Here is a 19229-nt window from a genome sequence, read left to right on the forward strand (position 1 = left end):
GTTGCCGGCGTCTGATTGGCTGATACGCCGACTTTGACATTTGTTCCAGTTTTTTTGACGTATTTTCCATTTTTCCGTTCCCGAACTATTTCAAAAAACTTGTGTGTGAGAACAATTTTTTAATTTGTCGTTAAAAATATACGACAATATAGAAATGTACAGCTTTATTTCGAAATTCATCGTAAATTTGTGTATAGATATGTATGTCATAATTCCTAACAAATGTACAAGAAAACATCGTTGAAGCATCAAAATTAGTAGTTTGGATTGATAAATGGTCTGTTCCAGAACTGCAAGAATCTACAAATTTTTACTATTTTTTCGATAACTTAAAGGAAAAATTGCAAGTTCTGGAATAGGCATAAAGTTGTGCAAACTAGTACTACTCGTCTATCCTTGAACTGGATCTATTATTGGGAGTCATTCCTTTCGATAGTAATCGGCACAACCGGTCCCTTTTAGTTGGTTACGGTAGGATTTTTAGAACATTTGTGCCATTACGTCAGAGAGATCATGGACTTGCCAATGAAAACAAGTGAGAAAAGGCTATAGTCGGTACGGGGCTGACTATGTGATACCCTACACCACTACCTCTGTGAATAATCTTTTCACTCGAAAACATTTCTTTTATGGAGATACGAAAGTTTTCACCTATCTGGCTTTTATATCAAATTACTTAAGGCGAACTGAACCAAAATAATTAATATTTAATTTTATATTTGACTACTGTCGACATCACCAACATCAATAGGCTTCTATCTCTGTGAGAAAATTTCGTGATGATCCGATCAAAATTCCGACCTGTAGTGTGATTGCAGAAAAAGTGCCAACGCCAACCTACTTTGCATAATTTCAAAGATGGGATATTCTACTTTCTTATTCAGGCTTTGCTTTTAGATGGTCCCCAACCAAAGGTGTGATATTCGTCATTATAATTAAAATAGCAAAAATGAGAAGTTGGGTTTTTTTAGCGACTATTGCGATATCTTCATTGTTAGACCACCTACGACAACCTACGTTACATTGTTGTAAAGACGATATATTATACTTTCATTGCCAGGTTTTGCTTTTTGTAGACCCCTTATAGACGCTGAGATATTCGCTTTGGAATATAATGTTGACTTTTTCTCCAAATAAAGTTTTTGCTCATTCCGACCCCTAAATATTATCCGACCATCATCAAAATCAATAGATTTCTTCCTCTGTGAGACCGTCATTAACCCTCGAAATTTCATGACGATCCGATCAAAATTGCGACCTGTAGCGTGATTTCCAAAAAAAAAAAAATAGAAAAATGGGATGTATTACCGACTATTGCGATATCTCCGTTATTTGGTTACCTAAGCCGACCTAGTTTGCATCATTGTAAAGGTGGAATCTTTTACTTTCATAGTCAGGCTTTCCTTTTGGAAAGTCCCCAGCCAAAGCTGTGATATTCGTCATTATAACTAAAATCGCAAACATGAAAATTTGGGGTTTATTTGCTACTATTGTGATATCTTCGTTGTTTGAACACGTACAAGAACCTACTTTACATCACTAGAAAGGTGATATTTTCTACTTTCATTGACAGGTTTTGCTTTTGGTATACCCCATATAGAAGCTGAGATATTCGCTTTGGAAAAAAACGTTGTCTTTTTATCCACATAAGTTTTTTGCCCATTCCGAGCCCTAAATATTATCCGACCATCACCAAAATCAATAGGCTTCTTCCCCTCCGGGACCCCCATCAACACCCAAAATTTCGTGACGATCCGATCAAAATTGCGACCTGTAGCGTGATTACAAGGTTTAGATGGACAGACGGACGGACAAACATAGCCAGATCGACTCAGCTCGTCGAGACATTCATTATACCCTACACCACTATGTGGGGAGGGTATTATAAGTTGGTTTTGGCCAAAAAGTTTGTAACGCATCGAAATAATGGTCGTAGACCCATACTTATATATACCAAAATGAATGTCTCGACGAGATGAGTCGATCTGGCTATGTGTGTCCGTCCGTCAGTCCGTCCGTCCGTCCGTCTGTCCGTCTGTCCATCTAAACCTTGTAATCACGCTACAGGTCGCAATTTTGATCGGATCGTCACGAAATTTTTAACGCTGATGGGGGTCCTGGAGGGGAAGAAGCCTATTGATTTTGGTGATGGTCGGATAATATTTAGGGGTCGGAAAGGGCAAAAAACTTAGGTGGATAAAAAGACAACGTTTTTTTCAAAAGCGAATATCTCAGCTTCTATATGGGGTATGCCAAAAGCAAAACCTGACAATGATAGTAGAAAATATCAACTTTCTAATGATGTAAAGTAGGTGCTCGTAGGTGATCAAACAACAAAGATATCACAATAGTAGCAAATAAAACCCCAATTTTCATTTTTGCGATTTTAATTATTTTGACGAATATCACAGCTTTGGTTGAAAACTTTCCAAAAGCAAAGCCTGACTATGAAAGTAGAAGATCCCGTCTTTACAATAATGCAAACTAGGTAGGCGTAGGTAACCAAATAACAGAGATATCGCAATAGTCGGTAATACATCCCATTTTCCGATTTTTTTGTAATCACGCTACAGGTCGCAATTTTGATCGGATCGTCACGAAATTTTGGTGGTTAATGGGGGTCCCACAGAGGAAGAAGCCTATTGATTTTGGTGATGGTCGGTTATTATTTAGGGGTCGGAATGGGCAAACACTTATTTGGAGAAAAGTCAACATTTTATTTCAAAGTCAATATCTCTGTTTCTTTAAGAGGTATATCTAAAGCAAAACCTGGCAAGGAAAGTAGAAAATATCACATTTATAACGATCTAAAGTAGGTTGTCGTAGGTGGTCAAATAGCAGAGATATGGCAATAGTCGATAATGCATCCTATTTTCCGATTTTTTTGTAATCACGCTACAGGTCGCAATTTTGATCGGATCGTCACGAAATTTTGGTGGTTAATGGGGGTCCCACAGAGGAAGAAACCTACTGATTTTAATGATGGTCGGATAATATTCAGGGGTCGGAATGGGCAAAAACTTATTTGAAGAAAAGGTCTACGTTTTATTTCAAAGCCAATATCTCTGTTTCTTTAAGAGGTATATCTAAAGCAAAACCTGGCAAGGAAAGTAGAAAATATCACCTTTACAACGATGTAAAGTAGGTTGTCGTAGCTGCTTAAACAACAGAGATATCGCAATACTCGGTAATGCATCCCATTTTCCGATTTTTTTGTAATCACGCTACAGATCGCAATTTTGATCGAATCGTCACGAATTTTTTGGGAGTTGATGCGGGTCCCACAGAGGAAGAAGCCTACTTAGTTTGGTGATGGTCGGATATTATTCAGGAGTCGGAATAAGCGAAAAGCTTATGTGGAAAAAAATCAACGTTTTTTTATGCGAATATCTCTGCTTCCGGTTGGAGTATTCCAAAAGGATTACCCGTCAATGAAAGAAGAAAAGATCTCGTTTATATTGATGCAAAGTATGTTGGCGTAAGTGAGCGAGCCGAGATATTGCAAAATTCAGTAATATACCCAATTTTTCCATTTTTTGTAATCACTGTAGAAGTTGGAATTTTGATCGGATAGTGACGAAATTTTTGGGGGTAGATGGTACCCACATAGGGAGAAGCCTATTGATTTTGGTGATAGTCTGATAATTTTTAGGGGTCGGAATGGGGAAAAACTCATTTGGAGACAAATTCAAAGTTTTATTCTTTGTGAATATATCGGCTTCTAGTAGGGGTATTCCAACGGCAAAGCCTGTCAATGGAAGAAGAGAATATATTACCTTTACATTGGTGTAAAGCAGATTGGCGAAGGCGGTCAAACAAGGGATGCATCCCATTCTTCCATTTTTTGCAATCAAGCTACAGGTCGTAATTTTGATCGGATGGTCACGAAATTTTGGTTGCTTATGGAGGGTCCCAGAGAGAAAGAGGCATATTATGTTTGGTGGTAGTCGGATTATATTCCCTAAAAGAAATGTTTACCAGTAAAAAGCTTATGCACAGGGGTAGTGGTGTAGGGTATCACATGGTCGGCCCCGTCCCGACTATAGCCTTTGCTCACTTGTTTTGATATATATAAGTATGGGTCTACGACCATTATTTCGATGCGTTACAAACTTTTTGGCCAAAACCAACTTATAATACCCTCCCCACATAGTGGTGTAGGGTATAAAAATGAGATCGTTGTGATCGGATTCACAAAGACATCCTTCGACAAACCTTCCGAAACAATTGTACCGAACTTTTGTGAGTAAAATATACAAAAATGTTCGTGTCAATCCAGTACATAAGAACCCGCTGCCGTGGGATTGATCGTCGGTGCCGGAAGCAACCAGTGCATTGTAGTCCCACGATTTTAACCGTATTTATCATTCGATTTAATTGAAATTTCATATTTGGATTCTGATACCAAACTTATGTGGAAAAATAGTATACCTAGGTCTCCGCTGTGCTATATGGTCCATTTAACCGTATTCCCCGATTTGAGGTACTTTGACGATATTAGTCACATTTTAAAGATATTTTTCTGTAATTTGGTATTTCTTTTCCAATTAATATGTACTTTGATAACAGCTAAGGTGTAGCCCCCAATGCGGCGGTAACTCCTTGTCGTATTTTGACGTTTAAGACATATTGTGCAACAGATGTGGTATACAGAAACGACATTTTCGGAACATAAAAACTTACTAGAACTCAACGTCTTTTAAGAGCAAACTAAAAAAGGCCCAAGAAACGGCAATTACAAAGAAGTTGTTTTTACTGCAGTTAGAACTAAAACTTAGGCTAGGGATTTTGTTTCAAAATATTAACATACTAGCAACTTTTTTTGGACTTTATGTTTCACAATTCAAAAATAGTTCTTTTCTACCTCCCTTATCCTAAAGCGATCTAATTATAGAAGTTAAAAAATGGTTAAGTTGAATTCTCCCGCTTATTGAGACTTATGTATATGTTTCAGTTTTTCAACGTTATCTAGAAAATTAATTTGCAAGCCGATGCACTCGATTTTATTGAAATTTCATATTTGGAATCTGATACCAAACTTATGTGGAAAAATAGTCTACCTAGGTCTCCACTGTGTTATATGGTCCATATAACCGTATTCCCCGATTTGAGGTACTTTGACATTAGTCACATTTTAAAGACATTTTTAGCTAAGGTGTAGCCCCCATACGGCGCACAGTGGTTCAGAATGGTTTTTTCCTGGTCAAAATTGAATTCAATCAATTCAATAAAAATTCTGTAACTTTTGAACGGTTAGAGATATTTTCATAATTCTTTTTTTGTTAGACAGATAGTCTAGTTGCAGAGAAATTCAAGGTCAAAGTTAAACTTTTGTTTTTTTTTAACTATTTTTCATCAAAATATGAGTGTTTTTGTAGTTTTTTTTATATCTTTCTATGTATTAAAGATGGCCAAACACCAACCAATAAACAATGAAATGACCAAAGAACTAAAAAAACTTTATAAAAAAGTCGATTTTTTTTTCCAAAAATTTGTAAAAAAAATTTTTACAAAAAATTTAAATTTTTTCAAAAATTAAAAAAATACTCCTTGGGGTTTTATACAACTTATATGACTCGTATAAAAACTCATATACTCAAAAAATGTTAATTGGTATGAAAAAACTGCAATTCATATGGAAACAGTATAGAAAAACACACAATTTTACCCATTTAATTTCAATAAATTGCAAAAAGTGTTAAACGGACGGAACGGGACGGGTACAAAAGTATATATAGGCTGAAAGAGAAGACTCTCAGGCATCTTTCTGTGAAAACAGAACTTTGCTCCATGTTGTTCCACAAAAGTTCTTAGTGGATTTGGAATTTCATAAAATTTAGTTCCGGAGGAAAAATAAAATAGCTCATGTTGTGTAAATGTTACGGTAATTTACTAAAACGGTTTTTGTTTAAGTAAGAATTAATATATTTCGCTTTAATTTGCATTGTTTGGAAATGCTCGCTTTCGCTTTACTTGCATTGTGTTTGATTGCCTTAATCGTTAGAAAACTGCCTACTCCCTTTTTGTAACAACAGTGATCTGTCATCTAGGAGTTTTCTAACGAGTGTTGTTTTGGCGCCTACGCGACCTTTCGGCATTATTATTGACACTTCGTTTTCGATCGCCATCCGTAACATAGGTAATCTGTTCTCCATACTTTTCCCTTTAGTTAATTTATAATTATTTATTATTTACTCAATAAAGCTTCTGCTTTTTATTATTTGAAAATTAAAACGTTCGTGTTGTATTTCTTCTCTTTTTCGAAACTCAATTTCGGCGCCTTTTTAGTTTTTAAAGACCACAATCCTACCTACCTTACAAAAAAACAATGAATACAATATCTGTTATAGTTTCCGAGAAATAGCTACGTCTTTCTCCAGAAATTTGCAAAAATTACGAATTTCCCAAAAGGGGGGAAAATGTTGGTCTTTAGTGGCACACCACGTCCACACCTTCCAATATTTGGACCTAATTTGTTAGTTTCCTTAGTTTCAATATGTTTACTATCGAATCGAATATAGAAATTATTTGACAAAACAAAATTTTGATTTTTGGCCAGGAAAAGCGATTCCTGAACCATTGTGCGGCGGTAACCCCTTGTCGAATTTTGACGTTTAAGACATATTGCGCAACAGATGAGGTATACAGAAACGACATTTTTCGAAACATAAAAACTCACTAGAACTCAACATCTTTTAAAAGTAAACTAAAAAAGTCCCAAGAAACTGCAATTATCAAGAATTTATTTTTACTGCATTTAGAACTTAAACTCAGGTTAGGGATTTTGTTTAAAAATATTAATATACTAGCAGATCCCGGTCCGTGTTGCTGGACTGTCGTAATGTCCCCTGTCTTTATCCTAAAGCGATCTAATTATCTCGCGCTTATTGAGACTTATGTATATGTTTTAGTTTTTCATGGCAGATGGACCGCTGAACCTCACCATTAAAGAAAATTTGTAAATATATCGTTTTTCTCGATCGGGGCCCCCACCACCACCATTGTCTCGAAAATTAGTTTGCAGCCGATACACTCATAAGTTTATCAAATATAGCGATTATAAAACAATAGGCCCCCGATATTCGTCTGCAAATATATTTGGACCACAGGACATTCCCGAACATTTTCTGAAAATTGCATGAAATTAGGTTCAGTAGTTTTGGAAAAATAATGTTTTGAAAAGAGTGGACGTGGTCATCAGTTTTCAAGACGGAACATATTTAAAAGAGTGTGCGTGGTCCGGTATTTTGCTCCAAATATGTACCTAGGGCACACACAACCCCATTGCCTACCAAAATTTATGCTGAAACCGATATAATCATAAGTTTGGCTTATACATATAGCGTTTAAAAGAAAGGCGTGGGGAAGGTACCCCACCTCCTCCGAAATGCACAAAATATACATGACAACGGCAAACATTGAGCTTTTATTGCAGATTTGGTGGGGGCGTGGTGGGGTGTTTAGGCCCCAAAGAAGTATGACGTTTTTTTAAGATATGACGTTTTTTAAATATGGCAAAGGGAAGTACCCCGCCCCTTCGAAATTCAAGAAAACATGCAACCTATTTCCACCGGAGGCCATCTATGTACATTCTCTAAAAATTTCAGTAAAATCGGTTCAGTAGGTTTGTAGATGTAACATATTTTAAAAAAGTGGGCGTGGTCAAGTCTTTGGGTCCTAAAAAGTAGTTAAGGCCAGAGACACAATCACAATTGTATCGCAAATTAATTGCCAAACCGATACATTCGTTATTATTTTAAACATAGCATTTTTAAAGAAATATGGTATAGGGGAAGTGCCCCGCCCCCTCCAAAATTAAAAAAAAATTGTAGCCCATTTTAACCGGTGGCCATCCCTGTACATTCATAGAAAAGAAAAAAAATTGAAAATTGAAAAAATGGGCGTGACCAAATATTCTTTGCATAAAAACCTAAGTCGTTTATGGCGAACATTTCACAAATTAATTCAAATCGAATTATTCAAATCGATCCAGCCGTTCTCAACTGATGCCATTACCAACGAACGACATTTGATTTTTATTTATATACATAGATTAGTATACTGTTTTCAATACATACTTACATTGCTATATATTTAAGGCTATCACAGTGTATCTTATACTCCATTGGCACAGAAGCAGGTAAATTTAATATCCTCCGGAGTGTATCACGGATACGTGTCGTACTGAAATAATCAGAGGCAGTGCGATTCCATACAGATAGGGTGCATTCCTAATAGAGAAAATTAAAATAAAAAAATTAGACAACGTTTATTAGAGTGGGGAGAAACTACTACATATAACACTTGACGACGAGTAGAGATGATGACGATGATGCCAAGAGAACCAACCGTTGGAAAAAGAAATACTCTTACCAATATATTTAATCATTGACAACTTAAATAAAACTCATGGTTTTTTGCTTTTTTTTCTTTATTTAATAATTTTTTTTGTTACCTTTATCAATTGAATATTTGTTGTTGAAATTAATATTTTTTTTGTAATTATTAATTTGTTTTTTGGTTGTTTTCTTTTTTTTTGGTTTATTATGTTATGTTCTTTGTTTGTATATTAGACCAATTAATTGCATTTTATTTTTGTTTTTATTCATCAATCCAAATAAAAAAGGAAATACTAATGTAATTAATATAAATTGTTGTTAATTTTACTCACGTTTTTTGTTTGTTGTTTTATATATATTTTTGTATTACTAACACTTAACTTGTAATTCAATAAATAACTAATATTTGTTTATTTTTTCTTTTTCTTTGTTTAATATTTGTAAATTTTTTATTAAATATTTTGTTGTTTTGTTTTTAATTTTTATTTTGTCTAAGGAAAGAGAAAAATATATAAGTTTTATTTTTTGTTCTTTTTTTAATTTTTTATAATAATTTGTTGTTATATATTAAATTGTTAAATATATATATTTATATTTATTTAATTTTTTTAACAATAAATGAGTATTTGTTTTCTCTAAAATTTTTTTATTATGTAATTAAATGTTGCAATTATAATAGTGTGTTTTTGTTGTTGTTATTTTTGTGTAATGAAGTGTTTATAAATTGAAATAATGTGTCTTGTGTCTATGTAAAGTTGTCTAAATAGGGGCAGAAAATTTGAGACAATTTTGAAAAAATTTAACGATTTATGGAAAAGCTTTCTAATTCTGTTTTACCTCCGCAAATTAACTAAAATGGCAGTACATTAAATGGAGTTACACAAAACAAAATATAGACACATATATTAAAAATGCAAGAATTCAAATCATAAATGATAGAATGTGAATCACAATGTGATTTTATTTTAAAATCCAAATGGCATCATTTGAATTTGTAATGAAATATGGCAAATTACGAATGTAATTTTCGTATAAGGGCGAAACCTAACCTCTGCGTGTTGCGTGTGCGTTCAAAAATACAAAAACAAAATACATGTATTTGTTGTTGTTTTCAATTTGAAATACATGTATATTGTTTTTGTATTTTTGAACGCACACGCAACACGCAGAGCTATAGGTTTCGCCCTAACATTTGAAATGTTTCGAATTGGAAATTTTGGAATGTTTCGAATTAAAGTTACAGGCAGATTTTCATTATTTCAAAACCATAATTTTAAATGTTATGCCTGTTCCAGAACTTGCAAGAATCTAAAATTTTTTACTACGATAATATTTTTCCTTTATGTTATCGAAAAAATAGTGAAAATTGGCAAATTCATGCAGTTCTGGAACAGACCAATTATAATCATTTCTTGCGGATCATTAATTTTATAGAAAATGTCTTTAAAACAATTATCAAGGGTTCTTAAGGAGGTCATCACTTGAATGTTGAGAGGTTTCCATTTGATTGTTGTTTTCCCTTCGATTTTTCAATCTCATATTGCATACACATAAACATATACAAACCACTGTTTACATACATGTACATATATGTATGTACTAGGGTATGATTGAAATATTTGCTCCGTTTCAGAACCTGCAAGAATCTACAAAATTTTATTCCGATAAAAATTTTCCTTTATGTTATCGAAAAAATTTGTAAAAAATAGTAGATTCTTGCAGTTCTGGAACCAATTAATAATACATTTTATTTAAATTATTATCTTTTGTTGTTGAAAAAAAAAAGATATTGAAAAATCTACCAAATTTATAGGGTAGTGTTTGTTGTAGGTGTTAAATGACAAATGTTAAATTGTAGCGGTTTAATATTTGTTTCTTTTTTTGTTGTTTAATGAGAAATAATTTAAATTGCACATTGATATACATGTGTTCTGTTGTTGTTGTTGTTTTGAATTTAAATATTTCATTTTTCCAGGCTTTGTTTAATTTTAATTGATTATTAATCGTTATTGGTTGATGTTTAGTTTTTTGTTGGTTTGTTTTTGTTGTTGTTATATAACATTTTATTCTCGTTCTGTGTAGGTGTGTATGTATATGCAATATATAATATTTTTTATATATATGTATATATAAATATGCTAAGTACAGGCTAAGTTGTTTCGTCACATGTTGTTGTTGTTTTATGTTTTGATTTTTTAATGTTATATGTAAATTGTTTTTAAATATTTAATATTTATATTTCATATACTTTTTTGTAAGTGTGTGTGTTTCTTTTTTATGTAAACAATATATTCATGTATGTATTTATCAAATACATAACTGTATTTACACACATACATATGTACTTTTATGTGATTCACTTTAGTTTTGCATTTGTTTTTTTTATTTAATTTTATGTTCAATTTAAATTTGAAAAATACTATTATTGCTTATTTTCAGATATAAACGTTATGCAAAGAGTTGATTTGTGTTGTTGAGAGAGGGGGAGAGTGGATATGGGTATTTCCACCTGAGAGAATGGGTATTCTAAAACAAATCTAACAAAATAAAAAGAAAATATTTCAGATTTTAATATCGGTTACATGACCTCCATAGAATACCATCAATCTCGGATTGTGGAAATATCCACACAATTTTCCTAAGTGTAAGTGGATGGGTATTTGTATGTGTTTTGTTTTTTATATTTATCTCTGTTTCATTTTTATTGTTTTATTCTCAGTGGGGTTATTGTTGGTGTTTGATCCTTGACTCCGTTGTTTTCCAATACACATAAACTGCATTTTTATGACTTTGATGTGTGTGTGTGTTTGTTTTATTTTTTGTCTTAGTAAGTAGAAATCAAAATGTGTTATTTGTTTGATTTATTTTATGTCATAAACTAAACTATATAAATTTAAAATTTGTCCATCCTTGTTGTTCTTTTTTGTGGTAAAGAAACCATGTTTCGCATTGTTGATTAGTTTCAATACTAGGCCCCATATAAAAAATTAGCTTTCTAAATGAAATATTTGATATGCTTTTATTCAGCTACACACTGCACAGTGGGGGCCAATATGTTAAGAAAGTGTTTCTTTACTTTAAAACAAAATGGAATTGATTTATAACAGAAATAAAATTTAGAAATGGAAATATTATGAAATCTTCTCACATTTGTCTGTTAAGGTTACGTCTACGTTACGTTTATTCCCACAATGTTTCTTAATTTATTTGAACGATCTTTTCATAGAATTTACGTCAAATAAATTGAAATAGAAAAGTTTATTGTTGTAATAAGTGGAGCGTAAATGCCTTTTCACTGTTATTTCAGCGAAAACAAGTAAAAAAGCATTAAGTTCGGCCGGGCCGAACTTTTCATACCCTCCACCATAAAATATTCATTCCTGTCCCAAACTTAAGTGAGTATGTTAAAATGTCAGGTAATGTACATAAAATGCTTCATTCGGGAGGCCCTTTTTTATGGTGCCTTTATCTAACTGTTGACAATTTTTGGTGGGCTATAAATTGGGAGGTACTGTTATATAGGGGTTATAATAAAACATGGGCCTATGTTGACAGTTTTTGATGGGAGCCTTTAATGTCAAATAACTCCTAATTCGGTTAAAAATTTAGCTAGAATCCTCAAAATATCGAAAATCGGTACATAACGTGGGAACTTCAAATGTCATTAACAGCTAGGTCGGAGGTATCTGGGCTATACGAAAATATGAACTTAAATGAACAATTTTTGTTGCAGAGTTTTTGTTCACTTTTAAATTTCAAATTACAGAAAGTTCGTCCAAAAAATAAAGCTAAGGTACGGAAAATCGGGAGGTTTGTTTTGGGGCTATACAAAAACATGGACCTACGTTCGGTTAAACATTTTAAGTAAAATCCTCAAAGTACCGAAAATCGGGAAGTGTCGTTATATTTCGGCTATGTTGAAAATTTTTGATGCAGATGTGTGGTGACCACTACAACCTTCAAATGTCAAATTACAGTTAGTTCTGTTAAAAATTGTAGCTAAAATTGCCAAATTACTGAAAATTGGGAGGTACCGTTACATGGGAGCTATATCCGAACATGGACCTATGTTGACAATTTTTGATGGAGAGGTGTTGTGACCACTATGAACTTCAAATGTCAAATTACTGCTAGTTCGGTTTAATATTGTAGCTAAAATCATCAAATTACTGAAAATCGGGAGGTACCGTTATATGGGGGCTTTCTTGACAATTTTTGGTGGAGAGGTGTGGTGACCACTAAGAATTTCAAATATCAAATGTTCAAATTACAGATAATTTGGTTAAAACTCGTTGGTAAAATTCTCAAAATACCTGAAATCGGGCGGTAACGTTATATGGGGGCTATTCCAAAACATGGACCTATGTCCACTAGTTATATAAGTTTATTGACATTTAAGAACCCTAAATGTCAATTGATAGCTAAATCGGTCTGAAAATGTAGATAAAAACTTCAAAATGCCGTAAATCGGGGGTTACCGTTATATGGGGGCTATACCAAAACGTGGACCTATGTCCACAAGTTTTGTCACATAAGTTTATTGACATTTAAGAACTTCAAATGTCAAATTATAGCTTCATCGGTCTGAAAATGTAGCTAAAAACGTCAAAATACCGTAAATCGGGGGGTACCGTTATATGGGGGCTAAACCAAAACGTGGACCTATGTCCACAACTTTTGCTATATAAGTTTATTGATACTTAAGAACCCTAAATGTCAAATTATAGCTAAATCGGTCTGAAAATGTAGCTAAAACCGTCAAAATACCGTAAATCGGGGGGTACCGTTATATGGGGCCTAAACCAAAACGTGGACCTATGTCCACAACTTTCGTTATATAAGTTTATTGACGTTTAAGAACCCTAAATGTCAAATTATAGCTACATCGGTCTGAAAATGTTGCTAAAAACGTCAAAATACCGTAAATCAGGGGTACCGTTATATGGGGGCTATACCAAAACGTGGACCTATGTCCACAAGTTTTGTTAAATAAGTTTAATGACACTTAAGAACCCTAAATGTCAAAATATAGCTAAGTCGGTCTGAAAATGTAACTAAAACCGTCAAAATACCGTAAATCGGGGGTACCGTTATATGGGGGCTATACCAAAACGTGGACCTATGTACACAACTTTTGTTATATAAGTTTATTGACATTTAAGAACCCTAAATGTCAAATTATAGCTACATCGGTCTGAAAATGTAGCTAAAAACGTCAAATTACCGCAAATCGGGGGGTACCGTTATATGGGGGCTATACCAAAACGTGGACCTATGTCCACAACTTCTAATATATAAGTTTATTAACACTTAAGAACCCTATATGTCAAATTATAGCTACATCGGTCTGATAATGTAGCTAAAAACGTCAAAATACCGTATATCGGGGGGTACCGTTATATGGGGGCTAAGCCAAAACGTGGACCTATGTCCACAACTTTCGTTATATATATTTATTGATACTTAAGAACCCTAAATGTCAAATTTTAGCTAAATCGGTCTAAAAATGTAGCTAAAAACGTCAAAATACCGCAAATCGGGGGGTACCGTTATATGGGGGCTATACCAAAACGTGGACCTATGTCCACAACTTTTGTTATATAAGTTTATTGACATATAAGAACCCTAAATGTCAAATTATAGCCAAATCGGTCTGAAAATGTAGCTAAAACCGTCAAAATACCTTAAATCGGGGGTACCGTTATAAGAGGGCTATACCAAAACGTGGACCTATGTCCACAACTTTTGTTATATAAGTTTATTGACACTTAAGAACCCTAAATGTCAAATTATAGATACATCGGCCTGAAAATGTAGCTAAAAACGTCAAAATACCGCAAATCGGGGGGTACCGTTATATGGGGGCTATACCAAAACGTGGACCTATGCCCACAAGTTTTGTTATATATATTTACTGACACTTAAGAACCCTAAATGTCAAATTAGAGCCAAATCGGTCTGAAAATGTAGCTAAAAACATCAAAATACCGTAAATCGGGGGGTACCGTTATATGGGGGCTATACCAAAACGTGGACCGATATAGCCCATCATCGAACTTGACCTGCCTGCAAACAAAAGACGCATTTTCCCAAAATTTCAGCGTCCTATCTCCATTTTTGTGGATGCTAGAGTGATTACCACAGACGGACGGACGGACGGACGGACGTGCTCAGATCGACTTAGAATTTTACCCTGATCAAGAATATATATACTTTATGGGGTCGCAAATGAGTATTTCAATGCGTTACAAACGGAAAAACAAACTTAATATACCCTCCATACTATGGTGGAGGGTATAAAAAGAGAGAATTTGGGAGAGTATCTCACATTTATGCTACGTTTACATATTTATAGCTTCACAGTTATGCTATGTTTATGGTAACATCTCTTCAAGCATGAAATAAGAGTTCCAAACATAGAAGCTTTGTACATGAAAAATAAGGATGTACATAAAAAATGTCAATAAAATTAAATATATTTATTTCAAAATAAAAGAATTTGTTGTTTTTTGTTTTTTCTTTTACATTAAATTAAAATATTTTTGGTTTTATTTGTTTATTTTCATATTATTTTATATATTGTGCTATTTGTTGTTTGTCTTCCTTTTGTTGTTGTTCTTGTAGATGCTAAATTGTTTGCTGGGTATATTGTTTGCGGGTTGCATTTTGAATTTTGTTACAATTAAATTGGCATAATACTAAAGATTTAGATTATGCAATGGATTTATGCATAACAATGAGTTTATTTGTGGTTATAGAAGTTGTTGTTTTGTTTAGTTTTTATTTTTTGTTATTATAATTTTGTTTTACCTAAATGTATTAATTGATCTCTTGAGTGTTTTTTTTATTAAATTTGTTTTTTTTAATCAATGAAAATTTATAAATGTTTAATTTGTTTTTATTATATATAAGAATACACAATTGTCTATAGGGTTATTCGTTTGTTTTGTTTTTTTTTTTTTCCAAAAAATGTGGCCTCATTTTGGTTGTGTGTTTCTTTTATTTTTCATTTATTTATAAAGCAAAATGTAATAAAATTATAAATTACAATAATAATTACACATTAACATAGACACTGAGAAGAAAAATATTTTTTGTTTTAGAATTTTTTTACCTAAAAATTTATAAATCTAGTACTAATTGTATATATATTTTATCTTATATAAGACATAAAGAATTGCAAGCTATTGATTTCCATGGGTGGAGGTATGACTTAATTGTTATTTTTTTGTTTTAATTAATAACAAAAATATTTTGGATAGATATTTTTTTTTGGAATATGGAATTAATAGAAAGGGGGCGGGAAGTAACAGTTATTTACAAGTACACATACATAGATAATTTGTAATACTCTTCTTCTTTTTTGTATTTATTTAATATTTTATAAACCATTTCCTTAATAAAATTGAAAAAAAAAGAATATTTAAATTAATATTTGAATAAAAATACGATTATAATAAATCTTAATAAACTACTACTACACAGAATCGTTGTAATTTGTTATTTAAACATGTTTAATATTGCAATAATAAATCAAAACATGGGAGTCAAATAGTTTCTTCGTACATTTAATTCAAATGAATAAGTTAAATAAGCATTATTTGTTGGAACAATGCCATCAAAAATATATTTATAGCTGGGGTCCTTTGCAGGTAAGAATAAAAAAATTCCATTTGCACAAAAGTTGCAAAAATCGAAACAAAGTTTAAGAGAGTGCAAACGTAATTTGGATAATGTAAATTCATTATCAACGTTGTTTGACTAATTTAAATACGTTATCCACGTTATTTCCATTATTTAAATACATTATCCATGCTATTTGGATAATATATATAATATTCCATTATTCACGTTATCTGGATATATGTATATAATAATATAGATACATCATCCACATTATTCGGATAATGTAGATACATTATCCACGTTATTTGCATAAAAGAGATATACTATCCGCATTATTCGGATAATGTAGATACATTATCCACGTTATTTGAATAAAGTAAATACTATTTAGATAATGTAAATACATTATCCACGTTATTTGGATAATGAAAACAATCCACATAATGTGGATAATGTAAATACATTATACACTTAATTTGGATAATGTAAACACTGTATTCACCCTCTGTGAATGTTGCAGAAACATTATCCACGTAATTTGGATAATGCCAATATATTATCCACTTTGTTAATCCACGTTATTTAGATAATTTATGTACCTTATCCACGTTATTTGGATAATGTAGATACATTATCCACGTTATGAGGATATTGCAGATACATTACCCACGTTATTTGGATAATGTATGCACCTTATCCACGTTATATGGATAATGTATGTACATTATCCTCGTTATGTGGGTATTGCAGATACCTTATCCACGTTATGTGGATATTGTAAATACATTATCCACGTTATTTGGATAATGCAGATACACTATCCTTGTTATTTGGATACACTATTGAATGTAAACATGTTATCCACTTTATTTGGATAATGTAATGACATTATTCGCGTAATTTGGATAATCTAAAAACCTTATCCACGATATGTGGATAATGTAAATACATTATCCACTTAATTTGGATAAAGTAAATATTTTATCCACGTTATGTGGATACTGCAGATACATTATTTACGTTATGTGGATATTGTAGATACATTATCCACTTAATATGAATATTGTAGATACATTATCCATGTAATTTGGATAAAGTATATATATTATCCACGTTATGTGGATATTGTAAATACATTATACACGTTATTTGGATAATATGGTACACTATCCAAGTTATTTGGATAATATAGGTACACTATCCAACTTATTTGAATGTAAACATATTATTCACGTTATTTGGATAATGCAAAAACATTATCCACGTTATTTGGATAATGTAGATACATTATCCACGTTATGTGGATATTGCAGATACATTATCTACGTTATTTGGATAATGTATGCACCTTGTCCACGTTATATGGATAATGTATGTACATTATCCTCGTTATGTGGGTATTGCAGATACCTTATCCACGTTATGTGGATATTGTAAATACATTATCCACGTTATGTGGATATTGCAGATACATTATCCACGTTATTTGGATGATGTAGATACATTATCCTTGTTATTTAGATACACTATTGAATGTAAACATATTATCCACTTTATTTGGATAATGTAAAGACATTATTCACGTTATTTGGATAATCTAAAAACCTTATCCACGATATGTGGATAATGTAAATACATTATCCACTTAATATGAGTATTGTAGATACATTATCCACGTAATTTGGATAATGTAAAAACTTTATCCACGTTATGTGGATACTGCAGATACATTATTTACGTTATGTGGATATTGTAGATACATTATCCACGTAATTTGGATAATGTAAAAACATTATCTACGTAATTATTCTGCTATTGAAGTACGTTTGCCTCAACCATAAAAAAACTCTGACAGAATTTTTTGCAAAAAATTGGTATAGGAAAAAGTACCGGAACGATGTTAATGTAGAAGTTATGATAATTAGCTAGTGTTCAATTCAATTCATTTATCATATTATTATCATTAATTCAATTTTGTTGTGATGAACAACACAGCTACAACTATTTGATATTTTTGTAAAATGTCTGTTTATTATTTAAGTCTTATAAATTATTAAAAACTATAAAAACAATTAAAAATAGTTAAATTACATTTTGCAATCAAACTTTTAACCTTCTTATTTTTTTGTGAGTAGTTTTAATTCATTTAAACTTCTTCTTATGACACAACTGCACAATTTTGTTTCAAGTTTTTTTTTTGTATTATTTATTTAAAAACCATACACATTCTCTTCCACCAACCCACCCGCCTGCGCCCGGGAATGCTAATATAACTTTCAACACTTTTTTTTGTTGGTTTTGCTCCTGCAAAAATTGTTAAAAAATTTAGGTAGCTGTTCCTCCTCTTTGGTTATATTGTTGCTGAAATGGTTGCCAACACTTGGGTTATTTGTTAGCTTTGCCTTTTGCCTTTCCTTGTGGCTCCTGTGCTGAAATACAAACAAACAAGAAACCATATGGCGTTGTGGTACAAAGAGTTCACGTTATGCGAAATGAAATTATTGTGTGTGGAAACGCTAAAATTGTGTGAATCTTTTATAACAAACCATTTGCAATGTTTCGTCGTTTTTTTCTGTTTTTCTTTCACTGATTGCCTCACGTTCCTTTGTGATTTTTCATATTTTAATTTGTTCCATTTAATAAGAAATGCTTTCAGTTTTTGAAATGGGAAAAATTTGTTCATTGGTTTGTACTTTGTAACTTTTAATGTAATTATCATTATTGTTTGGAGCGGTAAAGTAGGCGGCAGCATATTTGACTTTGCATTATTTATGAGCCTTTTATTATGCGCCTTTAAGTATGCAATATATGGATGTATGTTTGCTAAAGCAAAATAATTTTATATTATTTAAACAAAGAGTTTTAAAGCTTTTCATAGAGCTCAAATACTTAAAATATATATTAAGTTAATGCAATTTTAATGATATTTATCCTTGATGTTATTGCTTAAAAATAACACTTTAATCAATAAATAATATATTTAATATAATGGAAATATGCAATAAATTTGTATTCATTTTGTGTCAACAAAAAGTAACAGTTTTCAATTAAATTCCATTAATCCCTTAAAATATGCTATGAATTTTTAATGAATTTCAAACAAAATAATTTTTAATGTAATTTATTTGATACAAAAATTCGGTAAATTGTAGTTGTTTCTCTTCTTCTTTCCCAGAAATTGTTGTTAACATTTTGTCTCTGTGTCACAGCATATAGAGCTTCAGGCGAAATTCATGTTAAATTTCCCGATGCATAAATTCCATT

General features: G+C 32.0%; 2 protein-coding genes across 5 annotated transcripts in view; both read right to left on the minus strand.

The window, feature by feature from the left end:
* Positions 1-19229, minus strand: part of LOC141388629 (uncharacterized) — a 273261-nt gene that overhangs the window by 3665 nt on the left and 250367 nt on the right. The window contains exon 4 of the mRNA XM_073958657.1: positions 8083-8231. Coding sequence (XP_073814758.1) covers positions 8083-8231 — 149 coding nt within the window. The remainder of the gene's footprint in view (positions 1-8082; positions 8232-19229) is intronic.
* Syx1A (Syntaxin 1A) overlaps positions 11146-19229 on the minus strand; it is a 246494-nt gene continuing 238410 nt past the window's right edge. For 2 of the 4 annotated variants that reach the window (XM_073958685.1, XM_073958687.1), the window contains one exon: positions 11146-18389. The gene's annotated coding sequence lies outside the window, so the exon portion shown is untranslated. Of the gene's footprint in view, positions 18395-19229 lie in introns of all 4 variants that reach the window. The other 2 variants (XM_073958684.1, XM_073958686.1) reach the window with 1 other exon arrangement.

The sequence above is a fragment of the Musca autumnalis genome, unplaced genomic scaffold, assembly GCF_047663935.1.
Source record: "Musca autumnalis isolate F117 unplaced genomic scaffold, ASM4766393v1 scaffold_1, whole genome shotgun sequence".
Lineage (NCBI taxonomy): Eukaryota > Metazoa > Arthropoda > Insecta > Diptera > Muscidae > Musca > Musca autumnalis.